Here is a 21,277-nt window from a genome sequence, read left to right as displayed (position 1 = left end):
TGGAGATCTTCTAGTCCAACCTCTACTCAAGCAGGAAAACCCTTTACCATTTCAGACAGGTTGCTCAAAAGCCACCTCTTAAAAGCCACTTCTTCTTAAAAGCCTGCAGTGATGCAGCATCCATAACTTCTGAGGACAAGCCATTCTACTTATACATATACTGTTTCTTTTCCCCCCCCCCCCATTGCATTTGTTAAACAATCCTGTTCCATATTCTTTAATATAAAGATGCTATAGCTCCCCTCCCCCCCTTATTTTTTTTTTATTTATTTATTTATTGCCTGCAGGCTGCTGTTTTAAACAGAAGGTTTTATCCTTGCTTGATGCTTTTCTCTTTGACAGCTGGCTTACTGTCTCTCATAGTTCACTTCTAGGGGACAAAGTTCTGTCTACAAATGCTTGTCATTCTATACCCCTGTTTGTAAAGCACTTCAATGCAATTTTTCTGTGTTGCTTCAATCTTATTTCCGTGCATAAACCTCTACAATGATTAATCTCATTAGCTGAAAGTTTACCTCTGATATCTCTGTTCTTAAAACATCTCTCTCATTTTCTTGTTTTTAATTTAATATGTGTCAGTTCCACTGTGACAATTTTATGTTTTCCTAACTCCTTCCTTCCTTCCTTCCTTCCTTCCTTCCTTCCTTCCTTCCTTCCTTCCTTCCTTCCTTCCTTCCTTCTTTCTTTCTTTCTTTCTTTCTTTCTTTCTTTCTTTCTTTCTTTCTTCCTTCCTTCCTTCCTTCCTTCCTTCCTTCCTTCCTTCCTTCCTTCCTTCCTTCCTTCCTCTTTCTTTCTTTCTTTCTTTCTTTCTTTTTTTCTTTCTTTGAATATTCTGGGAGGAATGAGGAATTCCTCTTTTATTACTATCACCAGCAGGGAGCAAATCTCACCACAACATTGTTCTAACTGTCTCATCATTTCCAGAACTATTTCTGAAGTGTCAATGTACTCATTAACTTGGGCAACACATTCTAACCTGAGGATCTCATTATCTGCCACACAAACGTGTTCACATGTCTGAGTCATGCCCACAGTTTTCTGTATAAGAATTCAAAAGTGACTTGCCACTGCCTTCTTCCAGGTTTAATTGTGGAGTTCCCTGTCCTAGGAGCATTGGCTTCCTATGCTTTCACGCTTCTGATGGATAATTTTAAACGTTACTCCTTCCCTTAGGATGTTAACATCAAGTGTGATCTTACTAGAAGCTCATTTCTACTGACATTAGGCTCACTAGAGCAGGGGTCAGCAACCTGCGGCCCTGGAGCCATATGTGGCTCTTTCATCCCTCTGCTGTGGCTCCCTGTTGCCAGTCAGCTCCACAATTGATAGGGCTTTCGGTTAGGACAGGTAGAGGAAAAAGGATGCCGTGCTAGGAGGAGACTCTATGGTGGGGGAACCGGACTTCCGGTTGGCCCCAGAATTAAACGGGGGGCTTCCGGTTGTGGCTCTTTGAGTGTTTAAGGTTGCCGACCACTGCACTAGAGTTACAGAACCTCCTTACCCATGTCAATTAGTTGTGTTAATTAAAATAATTAGAATTACCTCCCAAGTACGGATTGGAGGCACTGCCTTATAATAGTTTAGTTCTTCCTTGGGTGGCCAATTCCAGCTTGTGGGGTGGGAGGAGGAGGGAGCTTTGGATTTTGTCACTTCTTTAACATGGACACAAAGCCACCTGAGTAGGTCATCCATCAGTTTACAGGTTATGGTATCCTCAGTATGCTGGTGGTATCCCATTATACACTGCTACATCAGGGATGCTGACAATGCCTTGACTCAGAATCTGCAACCTGTGGTAGGCTGAAGTTGAACCCAAACATATCAGTTACTATCTGTCCATCAATGTTTCTTGAACTCCCTGGTACTATATTTGGATAGATTAGTACTCCCCCTTGAAAAAGTAGGTCTACAAGATATTGGTCCTCCTAGACTTGTGGTTACTACTGGATGGACAGAAGGGGACAATGGACAAGGGGTATGATTTAGGCGGGGTAATAACTGTGACTCTGTTTGGAGCGTAAAGACCTTGCAAGGCTAATCCACACCCTTATCACCTCTTACCTAAACTACTGTAACCTATATGCTACAAAACCCTTCATTGTCATGACTTTCAAATGGGCAAAATGGTGCATCACAGGGCAACAATTTTGGAACTAAGGCACTTCAAATAGGCTAACTTACAGAATGTATCCAAAATCTGGGACCTATGACTGCCAATGACAGTTTCCCAGCCAGTCTCGCAATCCCTTGTTCCTTTCCCCAACCCAGCAGCAGCCACTAACCTGCCTGAAGGTTCCTACAAGGAAATTCAGCAGGGAAGCCGGAAAGAAGTCAGAAGTCACTCCTGTTCCCTCTGCTTTTTTGCCTGCCCCAAGTCTTTCTGCTTCACTGTTTCGATAAAGAAAAACAGGGCATGGATTGCCTAGACTGCTCTATATGGGACTGCCTTTGAAGATCACTTGGAACATTCGGTTGGTACAAATGAAGAAACCAAGATACTGGCTTGGTACTTGCTGACACAAGCAGGTTTGTTTGTTTATACTATTTATGTGGCCACTCATAACAGTTATTTTGGGCAGCATAGAAAGTTAAAACGTCAGCTAGCAGACCCTACTTAACCCTCCTGTCCCAAGCACCTGGGGTGAATAGTCTTTAAGGCCTTGCAAAAGGCCAACAGGGTTGAGATATCCAGATTATCTGGAGGGATGTTGTTTTAAAAGGCAGGTGTTGCACAAAGTGATGTTTCTTACCTTTAAAGTTCTACACAGCTTGGAAATGAAGTAAGGCCCATGTTCCCCAGCTGGTTTCAACCACTTAACTCATTTTTTCCATACATGGTCATAGATCTTTATGAACTAAGGAAAATGGAGGCTCACAGTTGTTGTTTTTCTGTTGATGCTCTTGCGTTCTCAAATTTATTTATTTTTATTTTTTTAGCATTACTGGGCACTAATTTCAGGTTTGGGAGAATACTTCAGTGTCTTTCCATGTGATGTTTAAAGTCTTTAAATCATCTATGAATGTTCTTCACTGTGTATTTAGAGGGTGTCTCTTGGTTGATTATTCTCCATAAAGAGGATATGACCTGCATTCTTAAATGCATCTCAGAAATTTAATCAACTCCTAAACTAGCTTTCCATAAGCTATTGGAAACCAACTATTTGGTTTCTCTTTGGACTGGATGAAATTAAAATATTGGTCATTGATTTAAGTTTTAGGTAGAGTTGTTTCGATGGGGAGGGTGATTTGCTCCATGGATATTTGAATGTATTCTTTTTAATGTATTCTCTTATGGATGTTCTGTACCTTGAGTCTTTTTTACTGCAGCAAGTAAAAGTCAATAAATATGTAAATTTATATATATTTATATTAAGTATAGATTCTAGTTATATTTCTGATAAGATTCCTACCCTGTTTCCTAACATCTCCGGATAATAAGCCCAATCGGGCTTTTGAGCACATGCGCTAAAATAAACCCTCCCCTGAAAATAAGCCCTCCCGAAAACAAGCCCTCCCTGAAAATATTTAAACGCATGCACAGCCAATCCCCACCATTTCCCCTGGTTAGGGTTATGGAGACAGAGCTGGAAATCAGGTGAGTTAGCAAGAGGAGCCCCGTCTTGCTCCACGCACCCCAAAATAATAAGACCTCCCTGAAAATAAGGCCAAGCACTTATTTTGGGGTTCAAAATAAAGTATAAGACAGGGTCTTATTTTTGGGGAAACTGTAGATATGTTTTGGGTGCAGAAGATATACAGGATCATAAATCCACATACACAAGAGGAAGAACAAGGGACATTACAAAATGAACACTACTAGAGCAAAGACTAATTTGGTCAAAAGAATCTAGCAGGCAAAATTACTTGAAGTTGGAAAGGAGGAAGGAAGTAGAAGGAAGAGCACAGAAAGATAAATTTCCCAGAGGAAGGCAATGGCAAATCACTTGCATATTGTTGCCAAGAAATTTCATGTGGTCACCAGGAGTCAAGATCAACTCAAGACAGGCTTTAATATCTTAAAAAATAGATTCTCAGTCCCTAGTATTCACTACCCTGTAATCTCCATAGCCTGAATATCTCTGATCACACACATCAGTGTTTCCCAACTCCGCTATTTCCCAGCTGGCTTGGGAATTCTGGGAGTTGAAGTCCACACTTTAAAACTTAAAAGTTGCCAAGATTGGGAACCGCTGATGTATTTTAACAACAGTAAAATGAAAGAAAAAAGCAGGCAAAACAAGTATAGTTAGAACAAGCATGAAACAAAAATCAGGAGCTATTTATGTGAACAGAAACTAGAGCAGAAGATAAAGAAAACATCATGAAAAAATTAGAAAAGAATACTCCTCTAACAACATCTGTGAAGACACCAATGCAAAGTTTTGATTTATCTGCACTCTCCTTGATTTTAATATTCCTTTTACACAAATACCATTTGACAATCCCAATTACAGTATTATGCAAGTTTGAAGGACAGCTGGTAAAATTATATGTTTCGAGGAACCCCTGTGTACTGTTTCCACAGATTCTATATGTTCAAGTAAAACATGACATTTTTAGCAAATTTGAATGCATGCTTACTATTTATGTGCAGCTATTTAGAAGTTCAAAATAAGAAATAGTTTTTTATAATGGCACTTGTAAAAGTTTGGACACTTTTTCAGCCAGCAGTTTTCTAATGCTTCCTTTCTCAGAAATAATAGTTTGCAAATACGTTTCCTTATATCCTTTCTATTCTTCTGTTATTTATTTTCTCCCACTCTTTATTAGTAGAAATTTTATATTTTATAGAAATATTCTTAGGTCTACCTACATGCTTGAGATCTCCACAGAGACTTTTAATTATATTCAAGTTTGAGAACTGTGGAGGCCTTTTTCTTTTTATTTCTTTTAAGTATTTCTGCTTGAAGGCAGGGGTGAAATCCAGCAGGTTCTGGAGAACTGGTAGCGGGAATTTTGAGTAGTTCGGAGAACCAGCAAATACCACTTCTGGCTGGCCCTAGAGTGGGGTGGGAATGGAGATTTTGCAGTATCCTTCCCTTACCATGCCCCCCAAGCCACGCCCACAGATCCAGTAGTAAAACCACTGCTTGAAGGTACATTTCACATCACTGCTTTGCTGCAGACACCAACCTCTTTTCACCTTCAGTTTTTTTTACGGACAGTGGGACACTGCAAGATTTTCCTTCTTTTAACTATGGCCTAAATGGATGTTAATTACTGTTTGCATCTTTCTTGACTCCGCTTTTATGTTGATATCATTGTTCTTCTTTTTTAAGGCTAAAAAAACTTATCCCTAGGAATTCCACAAAATTGCTTTGACTTTTAACGTATTTTTTGTTTCAACTTTTCTTACCTTCTGAATTTTTTCTGAAGACTGTGTTTAAACACGGCACAAATATGTAATCATTAAAAGAGAAGCTGATACATTGATTCCAAATATCCTCTCCTTAATTATATGCCCAATACTTGATACCAATGAAACAAACAACTGAACTAGGGTAAGAGTATGTTCACAGCCTGTGGTTAATGAACCATATTAAAGCTAACATATTTTAACTAATACTATGCCACAGAGAGGTGTGAAAGTATGGAAGAGTCACATGAATGAATGGGTTTTAAGTTCTGAAAGTGAGCAATAAAAGTTCCCTGAATTTATTTCTATGAAACCCATTTCCTAGATTAAAAAAAAAACAAAAACAAGCAGCACTGGAGATGTTGCCTGGCCTTCAGTGCGACAGCAGTGCAACTCTGATTGCACCTCTTATTAAAATATAATATATTCTGTGAGTCTTCCTTATCTTTCAATTTCAACGTTAGTCTATCCATTTCTGCACATGTGTAAATTTTTTGAATTATTTGCTGCTCCGTTGGCAATTGATCTGTATTTTAAGGAATGGGACAGTTGGTATGAGTGGATAAACCAATGGAAAAGAAGGTAAAGTCAAAATTTAGTAAGAAATTAAAAGTAATAATTATACACCGTCATTAAGGAAAAAAAGGAAAAGAAGTTTTTGTATATATGTGTACTTATATACATTATATATATTTTGTTTGTTGTTTGTTGATACTGTTGATTGTATTTTAAGGTTGTTTTATACAATTTTATTTTTTTTAAATCTAATAAAGTTTGTTTTTTAAGAAGAAAATATGTATATATATAATATATTCAATCTTTTCCAAGGAGCAGAAACCAATTGTTTGAAGAAAGGTATTCATACAGCTAACTACCCTGTTTCCACGAAAATAAAATCCAACTAGAAAATAAGTCCTAGCATGAGTTTTCAGGATGTTGTAATATAAGCCCTACCCCCAAAATAAACCCCATTAAGATTGCCAGCCAGATAGGTGCATTTAGTAGCGTATTTCCCCCAAAATAAGACCTAACCAGAAAATAAGCCCTAATGCGTCTTTTGGAGCAAAAATTAATATAAGACCTGGTCTTATTTTCAGGGAAACATGGTATATTTCCTACCATGCCACCCAAGCATCCAAATACAGAATCTGACAAGAATGAACCATGTAAAGAAGTAAGAAAAACTGAGAGGCAAAGCTAAAAACACACAGCTCGGCAATTATTGCTTTGCCTTGCTACTTATTGCAAGTTAAGAAAATATTAACCACCCATGCCAACCATGCTGTTTTAGAGTATTCTCACTCCAGAGAGGCTAAAACAAAGAGTCAGATTTCTAAGCAGCTTTCATATACTATTTTGAGATGGGGGTCACTAACCCAGCTTATCCTAGAGAGAATTAGCAAGCACATTTAATCTTATTTAAGATCAAATGGCTACTCATCCTATTTCACACTTAAGACCTTATATGAATGAGAATAATGTAAGCCGAAAATTCCTGGAGAACATCTATATATGTAGTCACTACGAGTCAATGTTGACTTCATGGCACAAAAGCAATCCATCAACTTGTAACTATTATTTTTTTTAAAATACTGAAAGTGATTATTAAATACACATGTCTGATAAATATGAGTACGCCCACAATTTTTGCTTAGCTCTCTGCAAGTGACAATTCAATATATTTCAAAGAAACCCTGTGACCATCTTGATCACAAATTCTTACAATTTAAAGGTAGGTTCTTGGTTTATTTTAAAATGCTAAAGTTAAGAGATCTGAATCAATGGTGGAATTCAAATTTTTTTACTACTGTTCTGTGGGCGTGGCTTGGTGGGCATGGTGTGGTTTGGTGGGCGTGGCTTGGTGGGCGTGGCAGGGGAAGGATACTGCAAAATCTCCATTCCCATCCCACTCTGGGGCCAGCCAGAGGTGGTATTTGCCGGTTCTCCAAACTACTCAAAATTTCCGCTACCGGTTCTCCAGAACCTGCTGGATTTCACCCCTGATCTAAATGCTTTCCATGCAAGAATGCATTCACATAACTAACCAGATTTCCTGGGTATTGCAGGAATTGCATCCTAAAGTTTCTAGAAGATAACTTGTGACAAAAGTACAAAAACTCTTATAAATTATTTTACTGTTAGTTTAATAACTCTGCAAAAGAATATTGGGTGCATGAAAATCTTCCCCATCCAACAATGCCAACACACACACACACACACACACACACACACACACACACACACACACACACACACAAAATCCCCTAGTGCTTTCATTTCCATATCAAATAACAAGAGTTGCTTCCAAATCTAAAAATATAGCTAACTGTAACTATGGCTTACATAGAAAAAGAGCCAAGATCATAGACACTTCTTTGAATTGGCTTCTTTCATGAGACCACTGTTAAGAAGGACCATAAACTGATTAGTAAAGAAAGCAAATGAAAGCCTTTTAAATATATAGCCATGCAGAAGATGCCACAGCTGTGAAGTGAATCACTGCAGTTGTTAAATGACTGTTAAGTGAATCTCACTTTCCCATTGACTTTGTTTCTTGGAAGCCAGCTGGGAAGTTCCCAAATGGTGATCACGTGACCCAGACACCACAGCCACTGTAAATATATATATATCAGTTGCAAAGTGCCCAAATTCTGATCTTGTGACCATGGAGATGCTGCAATTGCTGTAAGTGCGAGGACTGGTTGTAATTCACTTTTTTCAGTGCCACTCAGAGGTGGGTTTCAGCAGGTTCTGACCAGTTCTGGAGAACCGGTAGCGGAAATTTTGAGTAGTTTGGAGAACCGGTAATAAAAATTCTGACTGGCCCCACCCACATCTATTCTCTGCCTCCCAAGTCCCAGCTGATCGGGAGGAAATGGGGATTTTGCAGTAACCTTCCCCTGGATTGGGGAGGGAATGGAGATTTTACAGTATCCTTCCCCTGGAGTGGGGTGGGAATGGAAATTTTACAGTATCCTTCCCCTGCCATGCCCATCAAGCCATGCCACACCCACCAAGCCACATCCACAGAACTGGTAGTAAAAAAATTTGAAACCCACCACTGGTGCCCCTTTAAAATTTGAATGGTTGCTGAAGAAATGGTTATAAGTCAAGCACTACCGGAATTCATCACATTGTATATCAACAGAAAAAGGCAGAAGATAGAAAATCTCAATTTCATTATCTTTAATCTACTTACCGAAATATAGGAGTATGGCCAGGCTTTGGTTTATTCCAGGTAAAATGTGAAGGAACAGAAAGAAATTGTTCACCAGGCAAATCTTTTTTTAACATATGCTGGGATACAGAGCTATCGTCTATTGCAGTTTCAAGGGATGGAGATAAGTTGCCCAGGTCTTCAGAACAAAGCTCCGCTTTCCCAGAAATAATTGCAGTTTGATCCTCGGAGGTCTTCCTTGTCTTAAGAGGGATGTCGGTATCTCCGCAGCACTGGAAAGCCGAAAGGCCGGGACTGAGACCATGGAGAGAAGAATTCAACCACGTGTCTTCCGTGATACTGCCCCTAGGAGAATGCCCTGGTGATGGAGCGGGAGAATGATGAGGAGAAAGGGAACCGAGGTAACAGATTTCAGCGCTAGAATGTCGGCGCTTCCCACATGGTGATGTAGGCCTTGATGAGGGCCTGGAGGTTGGTCTTGGGCTAAGCCAATTCTCATCTGTGATACTAGTCCTGGGAGAATGACAAGGAGATTGTCTTGGTGACAAGGCATGCCCGAATCCGTACGATTGTTGCCAAGGATCGTCAACTGGGCAGCCTCTTGGGGAACCTCCAGGAGATGCCAAAGGTGACCCGAGGGTGAAACGAGCGGCAGCTTCATTCAGTTCCGAATCCACGTCATCGTAAATATGAGAGACTGACTCACAAGAGGAAGCATCTGAGAACCAGCTCCGAGAGGAAATGCTGCTGGCAGGGCTCGGGCTAAGGGATGACTCTCGGTAAGATGGCTCAAGAGGAAGGTACAAGTGGTCCCTTGAAGGCCTTTCCATATATTCATTGTGAGGGCCGTTGGTGCGCAATTCATTTTCACTGGCTTCTATTCCATGATGACAGTTTGGAGAGATGGATGTAATTTGAATACTAGGACATTCAAAAGGCTTAGGCCCACCAACTGGACTGTACTTAGAAGCTGGTATTTCACAGGTTCCTTCGTAGCTTTTGTGGCTCTGCAATTTAGCAGGCGAAGACAAAGGGGAAGGGTGTGTTTGAAATCCATGACACGGGATACAGATAGGGTGATTTACCGATGAAGAGTGGTCGACACTGAAAATGCATAAAGATGCGCAGTCATCAGGTTCGAGATCTGGAAAAAAAGAAAAAGGAAAACAGATGGAGATTAAAATATTGGGTTGTAAGGATCTTGCTCTTTTAAGACATTTGGATCTTGGAACGCTTCTACTTGCTGCATTGTGAAACAGCGCAATTATGGTTTCAAAACATTTGTTAGCCCACTTTTCTATAAAAGGTCTGGAGTTTGCAATAGTGTTCAAAACATTAAAATAGCAGTAGTATATAAAAAATTGAGATATAGCAGAGATCAGGGGTGGGTTCTAAAATTTTTTACTACCGGTTCTGTGGGCGTGGCTTATTTTGTGGGCGTGGTTTGATGGTCATGTGACAATTCTTTAGGATTTAGCAGAGGTACTGGTCTACCAGGCTTTTAACTGCTTGCAGAGCTGTACCGATCTACCCATTTGTTTTTGGAGGCACCGGTCTACCCATTTGTTTTTGGAGGCAGTGGTCTACCACCACACTGCCTTTTAACACTGATCAGCTGTAGAGCAGCCCTCTGAAGCCCCAGGGCAAGAGTTTAAACAGTTTTTTTCCTTCCAGCCGATCAGCTGGGACTCAGAGGCAGCGAATAGATTGGGGGCAGGGCCAAATAAAAGGTACGAATAATGTGGGGGAGGGAGGGCCTAGCTCCCGAACAAAGAGAACTGATTCGGTGACGTCATATTGTCACCGCTACTGGCTCGGCAGAACCGGGCCGAACCAGGAGGAACTCACCACTGGCAGAGATGCTAAAAAAAAAAAATCCAGGAACGAGCACAGTAATATCACTATAAAAACCATCTGGTACTATGGGCTGTGAGTTCATTTGGCATCAAGACTCAACCGGACAACGGCAGGGGTCAAGCTGGGGTAAATGAGTCCACCTATAACTTGCTATGTCTCCAATGTGAAATCCTTCACAAAGGCCATCTCTGAAATCTAACCACTAGTACAGTAATTCAACAGCACTTTTTCGTGCGGCTGTTGATAAAAATAGGATCGCCAACATGATCGCCAACGTCCGATGACGGATATGACACAAGAAGAAGTACAGTAACTACAGATAGTCTTCAACTCACAGCCACAATTGAGACTAGAACTGTGGTTGCTAAGCAAGATGCTTGTTAAGTGAGTCACAGCTGAGTTTACAGCCTTTTTTGCCATGGTTGTTAAGTGAATCAGTCTTCCCCCACTGACTTTGTTTGTTGAAAGCAGCTGTGAAGGTCACAAATAGTATTCACGTGACTCCAGGATGCTGCAATCATCATAAATATATGCCAGTTGCCAAGCATCCAAATTTTGATCACATGCCTGTGGGGATGCTATGAGAATCGTAAGGACTGGTTGTAAGTCATTTTTTTCAGTGCTTTTTGTAACTTCAAATGATTGCTCAATGGATGATTGCAAGTCAAGGACTATCTGTATCTGCATTAATCCAGTATCAAAATAACATCAAGCTTTCTTCATTTATACGAATGAAGCCACAGTTATATAGTGCTGGTTAACTAGATACCCAGATGTGAGGTTATGCTAATTCAGCTTGAGACACAAAACAGCTGTGATAACAAAGGAGACAGATCCATGTCTTCTATTTTATACATACATAACTGTATTACTGATTATGCATGTAACTATGTATTATTAAACTTCTATGCCACCCATCTCACTGAGGTGACTATTATTTAATAAAGGCTTCATAATATTAGAAGTAAAAATACTCTGATCCTAAACAAAAAATCCTAAATCATTGTGAAGTGAACTTTAAAAAAAAAATTGCTGTATAATAAGTTGATATTTAAAACCTTTCCTCTAAATTGAGCATTTGAGAGGAAAGCAAACTACACTGAGTAAAAGAACATAGGCAATGGCTTCTGACCATGATTCATAGGCCACTCATATGTTCATAGATAGTCAAGTTTTTTGTTTTATTCTTAGCTTATCACCACTTATCTGGCTGTAGCTGGTGAGTCTCAGATTTTTAAGAAAAGATCAAGATACCGTAATCCTATAAGGACAGAATAACTGGATAACTTGCAAATGGATTTTGATAAAGTGGACAAGTTCTATGCAGTCACCATCACAATAGCTGTTGGCCAAAACATATCTAAAAAGCACCATGGAATGGAAATATTGAATTAGGCTTACATTGTATTCATTCATACAATGAATGTGTTACTTCAGTTACAAAGATGCTAACAAAATAGATACATTTTGTTTTCAAAAGAATTCAGAAACTTTCTCAGTTTTTTACATCAAATGTCCATAAAGCCATGGTTATCTTGAATAATCTTGTCATGTGATAGAGTTTGATAAATATCAAACCGCTGTTCTTGCAGACTATGCCGCTTTTTGTGTATGAAGTCCTTTATCAAGATCAATTCACATATTTGTGCCTCTCAGCAACCTCAATATCAAATATGCCAACTGTCTCTTTCTCTGTTGCTTTAATTTTTGCTCACCATTATTTTTGCACCCTTTTTTTCTCTCCCTATGCTTGATGGAGATTGACTGACCCAAAGCCACCGAGCTGGCTTTGATAGACTAAGGCGGGACTTGAACTCATGGTCTCCTGTTTTCTAGCCTGGTGCCTTAACCACTAGAACAAACTGGCTCTTTTAACTTAATAAACTTTTAACAGCTACATCTTATTCTGTTGGTATAGGACCGTGATGGCGAACCTATGGCACGCGTGCCACAGGTGGCACACGGAGCCATGTCTCCTGGCACGCCAGCTCAGCTCCAGCGCTAGGAATCTCTGGAGGCTGGGGACAGCAAAAAAGTCACTTCCTGTCCAACCGGATGTTGGGAAATGGGCCATTTCGGGCCTCCGGGGGGCCTCCAAGGGGGTGGGGAAGGTTGTTTTCACCCTCCCCTGATGCATAGAGAGAATCTGGAGCCAGGTAAGAAAGAAAAATGGGCCTACTGGGCCATCGCGTGCCAGGAGCGGGAGGGAGGGGGGTCATGATCACATCCGCGGAGCGGGACTCATAGAATTATGGGTGTGGGCACATGCGTGCGCAAACCTCCCCTGCCCCCCCACTTCCTGGCACGCGATGGCAAAAAGGTTAGCCATCACTGGTATAGGAGAAAGCCACTCAGCCTTTGGAGAGAATCATTCAAATCAAAAAAAACTTTTTAAGTTTCTTGTACTGGCTTGGCTGAAAATATCTACTCTCCATTTAATAAACAACACAGTTTTATCAATAAACTGTTAAGACAAAAGAGTTTAAATTCATCAATAATCTCCATCCTTCTAACAATCATGCCAAAAGCTACCACCTTTCAGAAATGTCCAGAAAATATTTAAAATGCGGCACTTGTGAATATGAGTCCCAACAGTAAAGAGGCTCCACCTAGTTCTGGCCTAAATTAGTATCAATAGAATTATGTTCTTAAAACTACAAATACTTCAGATTTCACTGTATGGCATAGAGACCAAGAAGAAATAATAATTTAAAAATTCATTCAGTGATACATCTGCTCTGCACGGTAATAGCTTTTTAAAAACTGATAATGGCAGCACAGCTCCATCTAGAACCAAATGTGATCCCCATAAAGAAGAAAGCAATTTAGATTAAATACAGTAGAAGCTATTTTCCTCTCCTCTCAGCTGAAGTTATCTAAGGTGGAGCAAGAGAGTGAATACTGCAATCCATTTACAGGGCTCACACTCCATTCTAAAGGAGAGGTCCTTTTGATGCTTCAGTTTCAGACAGCACAATTTGCCAAGCTTAATTTAATAATATGCTATTTCAGGAACTTATTAAAAATACAAATTGTTTTGACAGCAATTGTTGCAAATTTGTTTTGATTTAGCAAAATATGAGACATCTCCCAGGGGTGAAATTCACTTACTTTCCCTACCGGTTCGCAAATGTGCTCATGCGCACCATCATCTGCGCATGCACAAAGCCTTCTGTACATGCACAGAGGCTTAAAATGTCGCAAAAGTGACATCATGACGTTCACGCAGGTGGGCGGGGCCTCCCGCAGCCGCCGCTATCGGTTCGCCCAAGCCGGATAGAACCAGCTGAATTTCACCCCTAACATCTCCCGTGCTTTCAGAACCCCAAGAAGCTTTATATAACAAAGCCTAAAATGAATGAATATACTTTTGTTAATTCTGTTAGTTAAACAGTCATTTAGACTTAAATGCAAAGGATTTTTAGATTTTAAAAAAATCAAGCAGATAATAATACATCTGCAAACAAGATTAGTGTTGGAGCCTGTTCTGCTTTAAGTCAAATAGCTGCACGAAGAAAACCAGTACACAGATTCAACTACAATAAATTACAGTTTGAATTTTGCAAAGTCTTAATAGATAAACCCATTTTGAATATATAAGTATTAGCATCAGCACTGGTGGTAATGGGGCACTTTCTACACTTCAAACCTTTGACATTTCAAATGATGGACTAGGAGAGCCACCTGATTTTAGCAGCAATATAAATTTCATATCCAATATAATTACATTAAGAACATATATTTAACAAGAACAAAGTAAGACATAAAGATTGGTAGCCCCAGCTAGTCCTTTCTAGTGTAATCACAGTGGCTAAACTACTGTAGAATCCTTTCTATGGGTTTATAATGTTACTATATGCAACTTATTCATGCCCTTTTATTTGTAGGATGGAATCTAAAATCCTGGTTACAGCACCCAGGAATCATAAGTCCTTCTTTTCTACCATGTTTCTCTGAAATAAGACCCTGTTTTATATTTTTTTGAACCCTGAAATAAGCGCTTGGCCTTATTGCTATGCGCTCAAAAGCCCAATTGGGCTTATTATCAGGGGATGTCTTATTATGCCTCTAATTCAATTGTACTTTCATATGAATTTAATTCTATGTCCTATAGACAGCCAGTCTGTGCTAGAAATAGAATTTCCAAATTTTAGAGTTTTTCTGTTAGTTATTTTGAAACCCATGCGTACCAAAACAGTTCAGTTTTCTGTAATGACTTCTATCCAGATACATCTTAATTTTGCCTATTCCCACAAGTTCCTTTCCAACACATACTTCCTGTCCACATACTCAGCAGGTGCACTCTAGAAAACTGAGAAAAAAATATTAAAAAATAAGATTAAGCTAACAAGGCAAAATTTGATGAGAAAAACATTTGCAACACGAGTAAAACTGAACAGCAAGATGGGGTACAACCTCTCAAACGCTTTAAAAATGCTAGGGGATATTACAAAATAGCTCAAGCATGAAGAAGATGGGGCAATCACATCACTAACCATAGTTATGTGTCAGGCTATTTTAAGCAGACGCCTGCAATAATTGGTGCAAATATATAAACACAGGAATTAAAGGCTGGTTTCAAAATCATCCCTTGAAGGGGGACATTATGTCAATAACTGCCAAGGAAGGAATGTTGACCATATGTACTAAATTAGAAATAAATGTACATTGGCCAAGCAAGAAACTACATAGTTACACAGCAAGATGTAAAACACATCAAACCTATATAACAAACAAGTAAACCACTCCGAAAAGTATCCTAACAAATGCTACTAATACAGGCAAAGAAATACTTAAAGGTCTTGAGAAATGTGTGTAAATGAAATATATTTTATCTTAACTAAAACACTCAGTCCGATTGGCAATATACTATTATTGCTATTTCATTCAAGCATGGCTGAATTGACATTCTCCAACTACAGCTTCTGACTTTGCTCAGAACCCTAGTGAAATATGATCAATTTTTTTAATCAGAAAGTACTCTTTCCCAAAAGTGTGTTACATTTTTGTTTTCTATCTTCAATAAAATCTTTTGCCTTAATGTTTGCTTTCTGCAGGTGTCCAGGGAATATTTGTTGTACTTTAAGAGCACAATTGTTATTTAAATCAGGAGATCTCAAACCCTATTAAAGGCACTATTTTCTTCTTTTAGAAACACATCATTAATATGCACATAAAATGCACAAATAAGGATCTTTTCTAGGGCTTTTTTAAAGTATTGGATGTTCAAGAAAAGCGCAAACATTTAAATCAAAGTTTCTGCAACAGATGCATACATTACTACAATCTTTTTTTCCATTCAGAACTTTTTAATCCTAGAAAAAAAGCTTCAATATTACTATGGTCAGCAGTAAGAATATTACTTAGTCTTATACTATAGTAATTAACATAGAGACTTGTCAAAAATTGCTTCTAAAACACAAGGCCCTTTCTACATTTTACACTAAGCCATTCTCTAAAAATAAATCTGCCTTACGAGCCTGGAAATCTACACGGAGGTCCCCAGTAAAATAATGTCAATCTTTTATACACTTATGTTTATTTTCTTTAGTATAAGGTAGGTCTTTACTATAATTAACAGGCATGCAGTGCTACTGAAATTATGTTGTCACTTTTTTAAAAAGCATTTTAAAGTTTCTGCATTCCTGACAGGCCACTTTCCATTTAGTGGGATGGGCAGAGGGAACAGATGTAATACCAAATTTTTGGGGCAGCTGATTCAATATGCAGATATCTATTCCCTGCTTTTCAAGGCTCTTGTCCACTTCTGTACTTCACAGCCAGGCAATAAATGACCACACAGCCGTAGATTTCCACAAGGCCCAGACGAGGCTTTTAGCTTTGGACAATGTCTCCAGGCTTTTGTTTTCTTTTTTCCTTAGTAACACAAATCTTTGATTTTATATATAGGGTTTTAATCACTTATTTCTGTATGCCATCTTAAGCCTTGAAAAGGAGAATGGCCATGAGCAGGCAGATCTCTCCTGCTCTCTGTTAAGTTCAGTCTTTGCTTGTTTAGAGCTGCCAAGACCACACACACACACACACACACAATTACATCAGGAACCCACGTCCATTATCTACAATAAAATGCTTCCAAAAACCAGACCCATCTCTACCAAGTAAGTTTCCAGAAATTCACATCATTCATCGACCTTATTCTAAAGCCAAGAGACATCTGGTTTTGAGGTTTCTAATGAAAATATTGCAGTACAACTTGATATAACTTCAAACTAGCAGCAACTACTCAGAGAAAAGCCAGCTGCAGGATCTCCAATTAAAATCTTGCTTGATAGCCTAGGTAAATCATTTGAAATCTGCTACCACTTCCTTACTCTTGCCAAGAAAATTGTCTGGTGTTCATGAAATCACCAAGTGCCAAGTCTGACTTCAAGAAACTAATTTTTTTTTTTGTATTACTAGAGTCTTAGTAATGTATTATTACCAGATTTTGCACATGTGAACGATAAAGACAACTTGCAACTAAAAAGAATCAGAGTTTATCCCAGTCGTTATCCAATCTATTCTAGTCTTTTTAAAGTTTAGGATGCTGGCCCAAATGCCTTTAAATAAGCTAGAAACCTCCAACCAGTACTAACCAGATTTGCTTTGATGCTAAATTCAATCCTTGACAATTAAGAGGATCTCTGATGATAAGACTAGGAAAAGACATGAGCCATCCATCCCTTCCCAATTATCTATAACAATACCAAGTCAGAGGGACCAATAGCCTGGTTTAGTTTAAGGCAATTTAGTAGGTTCAGTAAAGCAGTAATACAGTATCATTATCAGGAAGATAATTATTATAAAAGATAATCATCTTTTATGAAGCCCGCTGAACTCCAGAAAGGGTACATTTTCTGTCCCTAAAAATTCCAAATTGCAGGGAACGTCTCTCTGGGACTTAGGTGGTTGATTAAAGAGTCCATGCAGTCACAATGTAGCACATCAAATCAAAACATTTGAATACACATTCATCTTTTTTGACTGAGTCTCAAACTATCCCGAAGTCCTTTTGGAAGGTCCATCAGATTTTAAATACATAGGAGAAATAATCCTCATCCCTTTGGTTTTATATATATATACAATACCAACCACCCAGAAGTCAATCAGATTCTAAATTCATATTAAAATAAGCCACATTCCCTTTGAGTTTTTTTAAAAAAATACATTAACCCTTTTTCTGACCGAGTCCCAACCAACTCATCCATCAGGTTCTTAATGCATGTTAGAAATAATCCTCATTCCCTTTTATTAAAAATGTTTTTTATACATTAACCCTTTCTGAAAGAGTCCCAACTATACCTGTCAGAAAATTCATCATGTTCTAAATGGAGGTTAGAAGCGTCATTCCCTTTTATTAGATTATAGATAGATAGATAGATAGATAGATAGATAGATAGATAGATAGATAGGTAGGTAGGTAGGTAGGTAGGTAGGTAGGTAGGTAGGTAGGTAGGTAGGTAGAGATAGATAGATAGATAGATAGATAGATAGATAGAGAGAGAGAGAGAGAGAGAGAGAGAGAGAGAGAGAGAGAGAGAGAGAGAGAGAGATGAGAGAGAGATGAGAGAGAGGGAGAGGGAGGGAGGGAATTTGCTTTTTATATATATTAACCCTTTCCGACCAAGTCCCAAATGCTTCACCTGCCCGGTTGGGAGATTTCTAATGAAAAAAAAAATATTGCCGTATCATTTGATATCACTTCACACCGGCACCAACTGCTCAGAGAAAAGCCAGCTGCAGCATCTCCGATTAAAGAAACCCTGCTGGATAGATCGCCTTAGGGAAATCATTGGAGAACTGCTACTACCCCTTCCTTTACTCTTTGGAAAGGGTTTCTCTCCATGCCTGTGAGAAACAAAAGCTTTCCAAGCAAGGAGCAAAGAGAAGGGGGGGGGATCAAGCCAAGCCAAGCCAAAGGAGGGGAGGAGGAGGAGGTCCAGCCCCTTAACCAAAGGATAAAGTTCAGGCTGTCACCCCACCAGGCACTGGGTGGCAAATGATCCCGCCGACACCAAGGGGGGGAGGAGGAGGCTTCAGAATGCTGTCTGCAAACCCAAAACAGGGTTAGGGTCTCCTCGGCCAAGGATCTCCCCCTCCACCCTCTCCTCGGGGAAGGGCCCTCCGAGGGCAGCCATATGGCCCCAGCCAGCAGGCAGGCTCAGAGGCAGCCCAGAGAGATCGGGGACCGGGGTGTGGGGGAGAGAAGGGGGAGAAACCCGTTTCTCTCTCCCCCCCTCCCCTCGCCCCCCAGCCTGACCCGCAAAACCACTTTTGCACGTCTGAACGCGCGTCAGCGCTCCTGGCCAAGCAAGGCAAAGTATGGAGAGAAAGGGAGGGGGGGGAAAGGAAGCACCTCTCCTTCTTGGTCCGCCACCCCTACCCAGGCCTGGCTGCGGAGCATGGGAGTTAGAGGGAGTCTCTCCGGCTGCGGAGCATGGGAGTTTATTTATTTATTTATTATTTATTACATGTATTTATATGCCGCCATTCCCCCGAAGGACTCAGGGCGGCGAACACAAGTTAAGAAACAAGTACAATAAAATCCCATTTTAAACCAAATAACTAATTAATAGTAAATAATAAAACCCAGAATCAGAGTCAGCCTATTTGTTTGAACAGCCAAGTCTTCAAGTTGGAGGGAGTCCCTCCGGCTGTGGAGCATGGGAGTTGGGGGCAGTCCTTTCGACTGCGGAGCATGGGAGTTGGGGGTAGTCCCTGCAGCTGTGGAGCATGGGAGTTGGGGAGTCCCTCCGGCTATGGAGCATGCAAGTTGGGGGCAGTCCTTTCGACTGCGGAGCATGGGAGTTGGGGGTAGTCCCTCCAGCTGTGGAGCATGGGAGTTGGGGAGTCCCTCCGGCTGTGGAGCATGCAAGTTGGGGTAGTCCCTCCGGCTGTGGAGCATGGGAGTTGGGGGCAGTCCTTTCGACTGCGGAGCATGGGAGTTGGGGAGTCCCTCCGGCTGCGGAGCATGCAAGTTGGGGTAGTCCCTCCGGCTGTGGAGCATGGGAGTTGGGGGCAGTCCTTTCGACTGCGGAGCATGGGAGTTGGGGGTAGTCCCTCCAGCTGTGGAGCATGGGAGTTGGGGGTAGTCCCTCCGGCTGCGGAGCATGGGAGTTGGGGTAGTCCCTCCAGCTGCGGAGCATGGGAGTTTGGGGGAGTCCCTCCAGCTGCGGAGCATGGGAGTTTGGGGGAGTCCCTCCAGCTGCGGCGCATGGGAGTTAGGGAGAGTCCCTCCGGCTGTGGAGCATGGGAGTTGGGGGCAGTCCTTTCGACTGCGGAGCATGGGAATTGGAGGGGAGTCCCTCCGGCTGCGGAGCATGGGAGCTGGAGTCCTTCCGGCGTTCTCCACATTCACATTTCCCCTCCCAACCAACCACCCACCCAAACGACCCCTCTTAAAAAGCCCCGCCACGGCCTTGCGAGGCTGGGCAGGCACACCTGCTGCTGCTGCTGCTGAGGAGGCGGCGGCGGCGGCGGCGACAGGCCCCGGCGGGTCTCCGTCTTCCTCGCCGAAGATGAGCCTGAAGTCGAAGTCGTCGTGGGCGCCTCCGCCGTTTGCCGCAGTCATCGGGGGGCGGGTGAGGAGCCCGGACCCCGCCGCCGTCGCCGCTGCTGCTGTGGTGGTCGTGGTGGTGGCGGCGGTCTTGAGGGCCGGGGTCGGGGGGGGGGGGTCTTGCCCGGGGAGGGTCGTCGGAGCGAGCCAGAAAAAAGGGGAACCGGGCGGGCCGCGCTGCCCCGTCAGGGCCGCCTCGTCGCTCGCACGCGCGGGGGGCGCTCGACGTCCTCGCCTCTCCTCAGCGCCCGCCTGTCACTCACCCGCCGCGGGGGAAGGAGGGGGCAGAGAGGCGCGCAGGCCACGCCCACCAACCCCCCCCTCAGCTCCGTTAGCGGCCGCTCGGACGCTGATTGGCCAGCCGGAGGGGAAAGGCGGGACTTTCCTTTCGAACGCGGCGGTGGAAGCCCACACCTCCGGTTCTCCGTCGGTCGCAGCGACCGCCGAGGGGGTGGAAGTCCGCTCCGCTCTTTGGAAGGGGCGGCGGGGACAGGAGGGAAGACGCCACTCCGGTTCTCGCCCGTTGGGGAGTCAGTGCGTTGGTCCGAAAGGGGCCTTCCCCCTCCCTCTCCCCCACGACAGGTGTTTCCCAAACCCCAAGATAGTTTGGGGGGGAGGGTTCAACAACCCACCCCCCCAGGATGCACAAGCGCACCAGCGTTCCTACCGTCCCTGTCCTAATATTCCCTTTTTTACATGTATTCAAATTATATTGCTGAGCACATTGTAAGCCGCCCTGAGTCTCCGGAGAAGGGCGGCATACAAATCAAATTAAAAAATAAAAATAAAAAAAAATTATGTTTATTTTATTTTATTTCGAATTTATATACCGCACCTTCTCCCGAGGGACTCAGGGCGGTGTACAGCCAGCTAAAAACATACAATACAAACATTAAAAACAATTCAAAAGATATATATTTAATTTGGCCCCAATTTAAAATGACAAAACAAGTTAAAAAATGTTTTTTAAAAAATGTTATGTTTAAAAAAATGTTATAATTTTACCTGTTATATATGCTTGACAAATTTAGGAAGAGATTTCTTAGGAAGAAATTTTTAAAAGTTTTAATTTGGTTTGTGATTTTTAATTTTGGGGCCAAATTTATATATATTTTAATTGTTTTTTAATATTTGTATTTCATGTTCTTAATTCTGGCTGTACACCGCCCTGAGTCCTCAGGGAGAAGGGCGGTATATAAATTGGAAATAAAATAAAATAAAATAAAAAATAAAATGTGCAAAGAAGAGCACCTAACTATAAGATGAGCAAAAGACCCAGCTGCAATGAGTCAATTGACGTTTGAATTTAGAGAACGGGAAGATACAA

The 21,277-nt window shown here is 41.4% G+C and overlaps 1 protein-coding gene across 3 annotated transcripts in view; it reads right to left on the bottom strand.

The window, feature by feature from the left end:
- NFATC3 (nuclear factor of activated T cells 3) overlaps positions 1–20,275 on the bottom strand; it is a 56,701-nt gene extending 36,426 nt beyond the window's left edge. For 2 of the 3 annotated variants that reach the window (XM_087876979.1, XM_034425439.3), the window contains exons 1-2: positions 19,836–20,273; positions 8,556–9,678 (exon numbers count right to left, since the gene is read on the bottom strand). In XM_087876979.1, coding sequence (XP_087733105.1) covers positions 8,556–9,678; positions 19,836–19,965 — 1,253 coding nt within the window. In that variant the 5' untranslated portion in view covers positions 19,966–20,273. Of the gene's footprint in view, positions 1–8,555; positions 9,679–19,835 lie in introns of all 3 variants that reach the window. The other variant, XM_034425437.3, reaches the window with a different exon arrangement.
- Positions 20,276–21,277: the final 1,002 nt, after the last annotated feature.

This window comes from Pantherophis guttatus, chromosome 11 (assembly GCF_059756535.1).
Source record: "Pantherophis guttatus breed Tessera chromosome 11, ASM5975653v1, whole genome shotgun sequence".
In the NCBI taxonomy this organism is placed as follows: domain Eukaryota; kingdom Metazoa; phylum Chordata; class Lepidosauria; order Squamata; family Colubridae; genus Pantherophis; species Pantherophis guttatus.
Note: the sequence above shows the minus strand (reverse complement) of the source record. Positions and strands in the feature narration are given on the sequence as shown.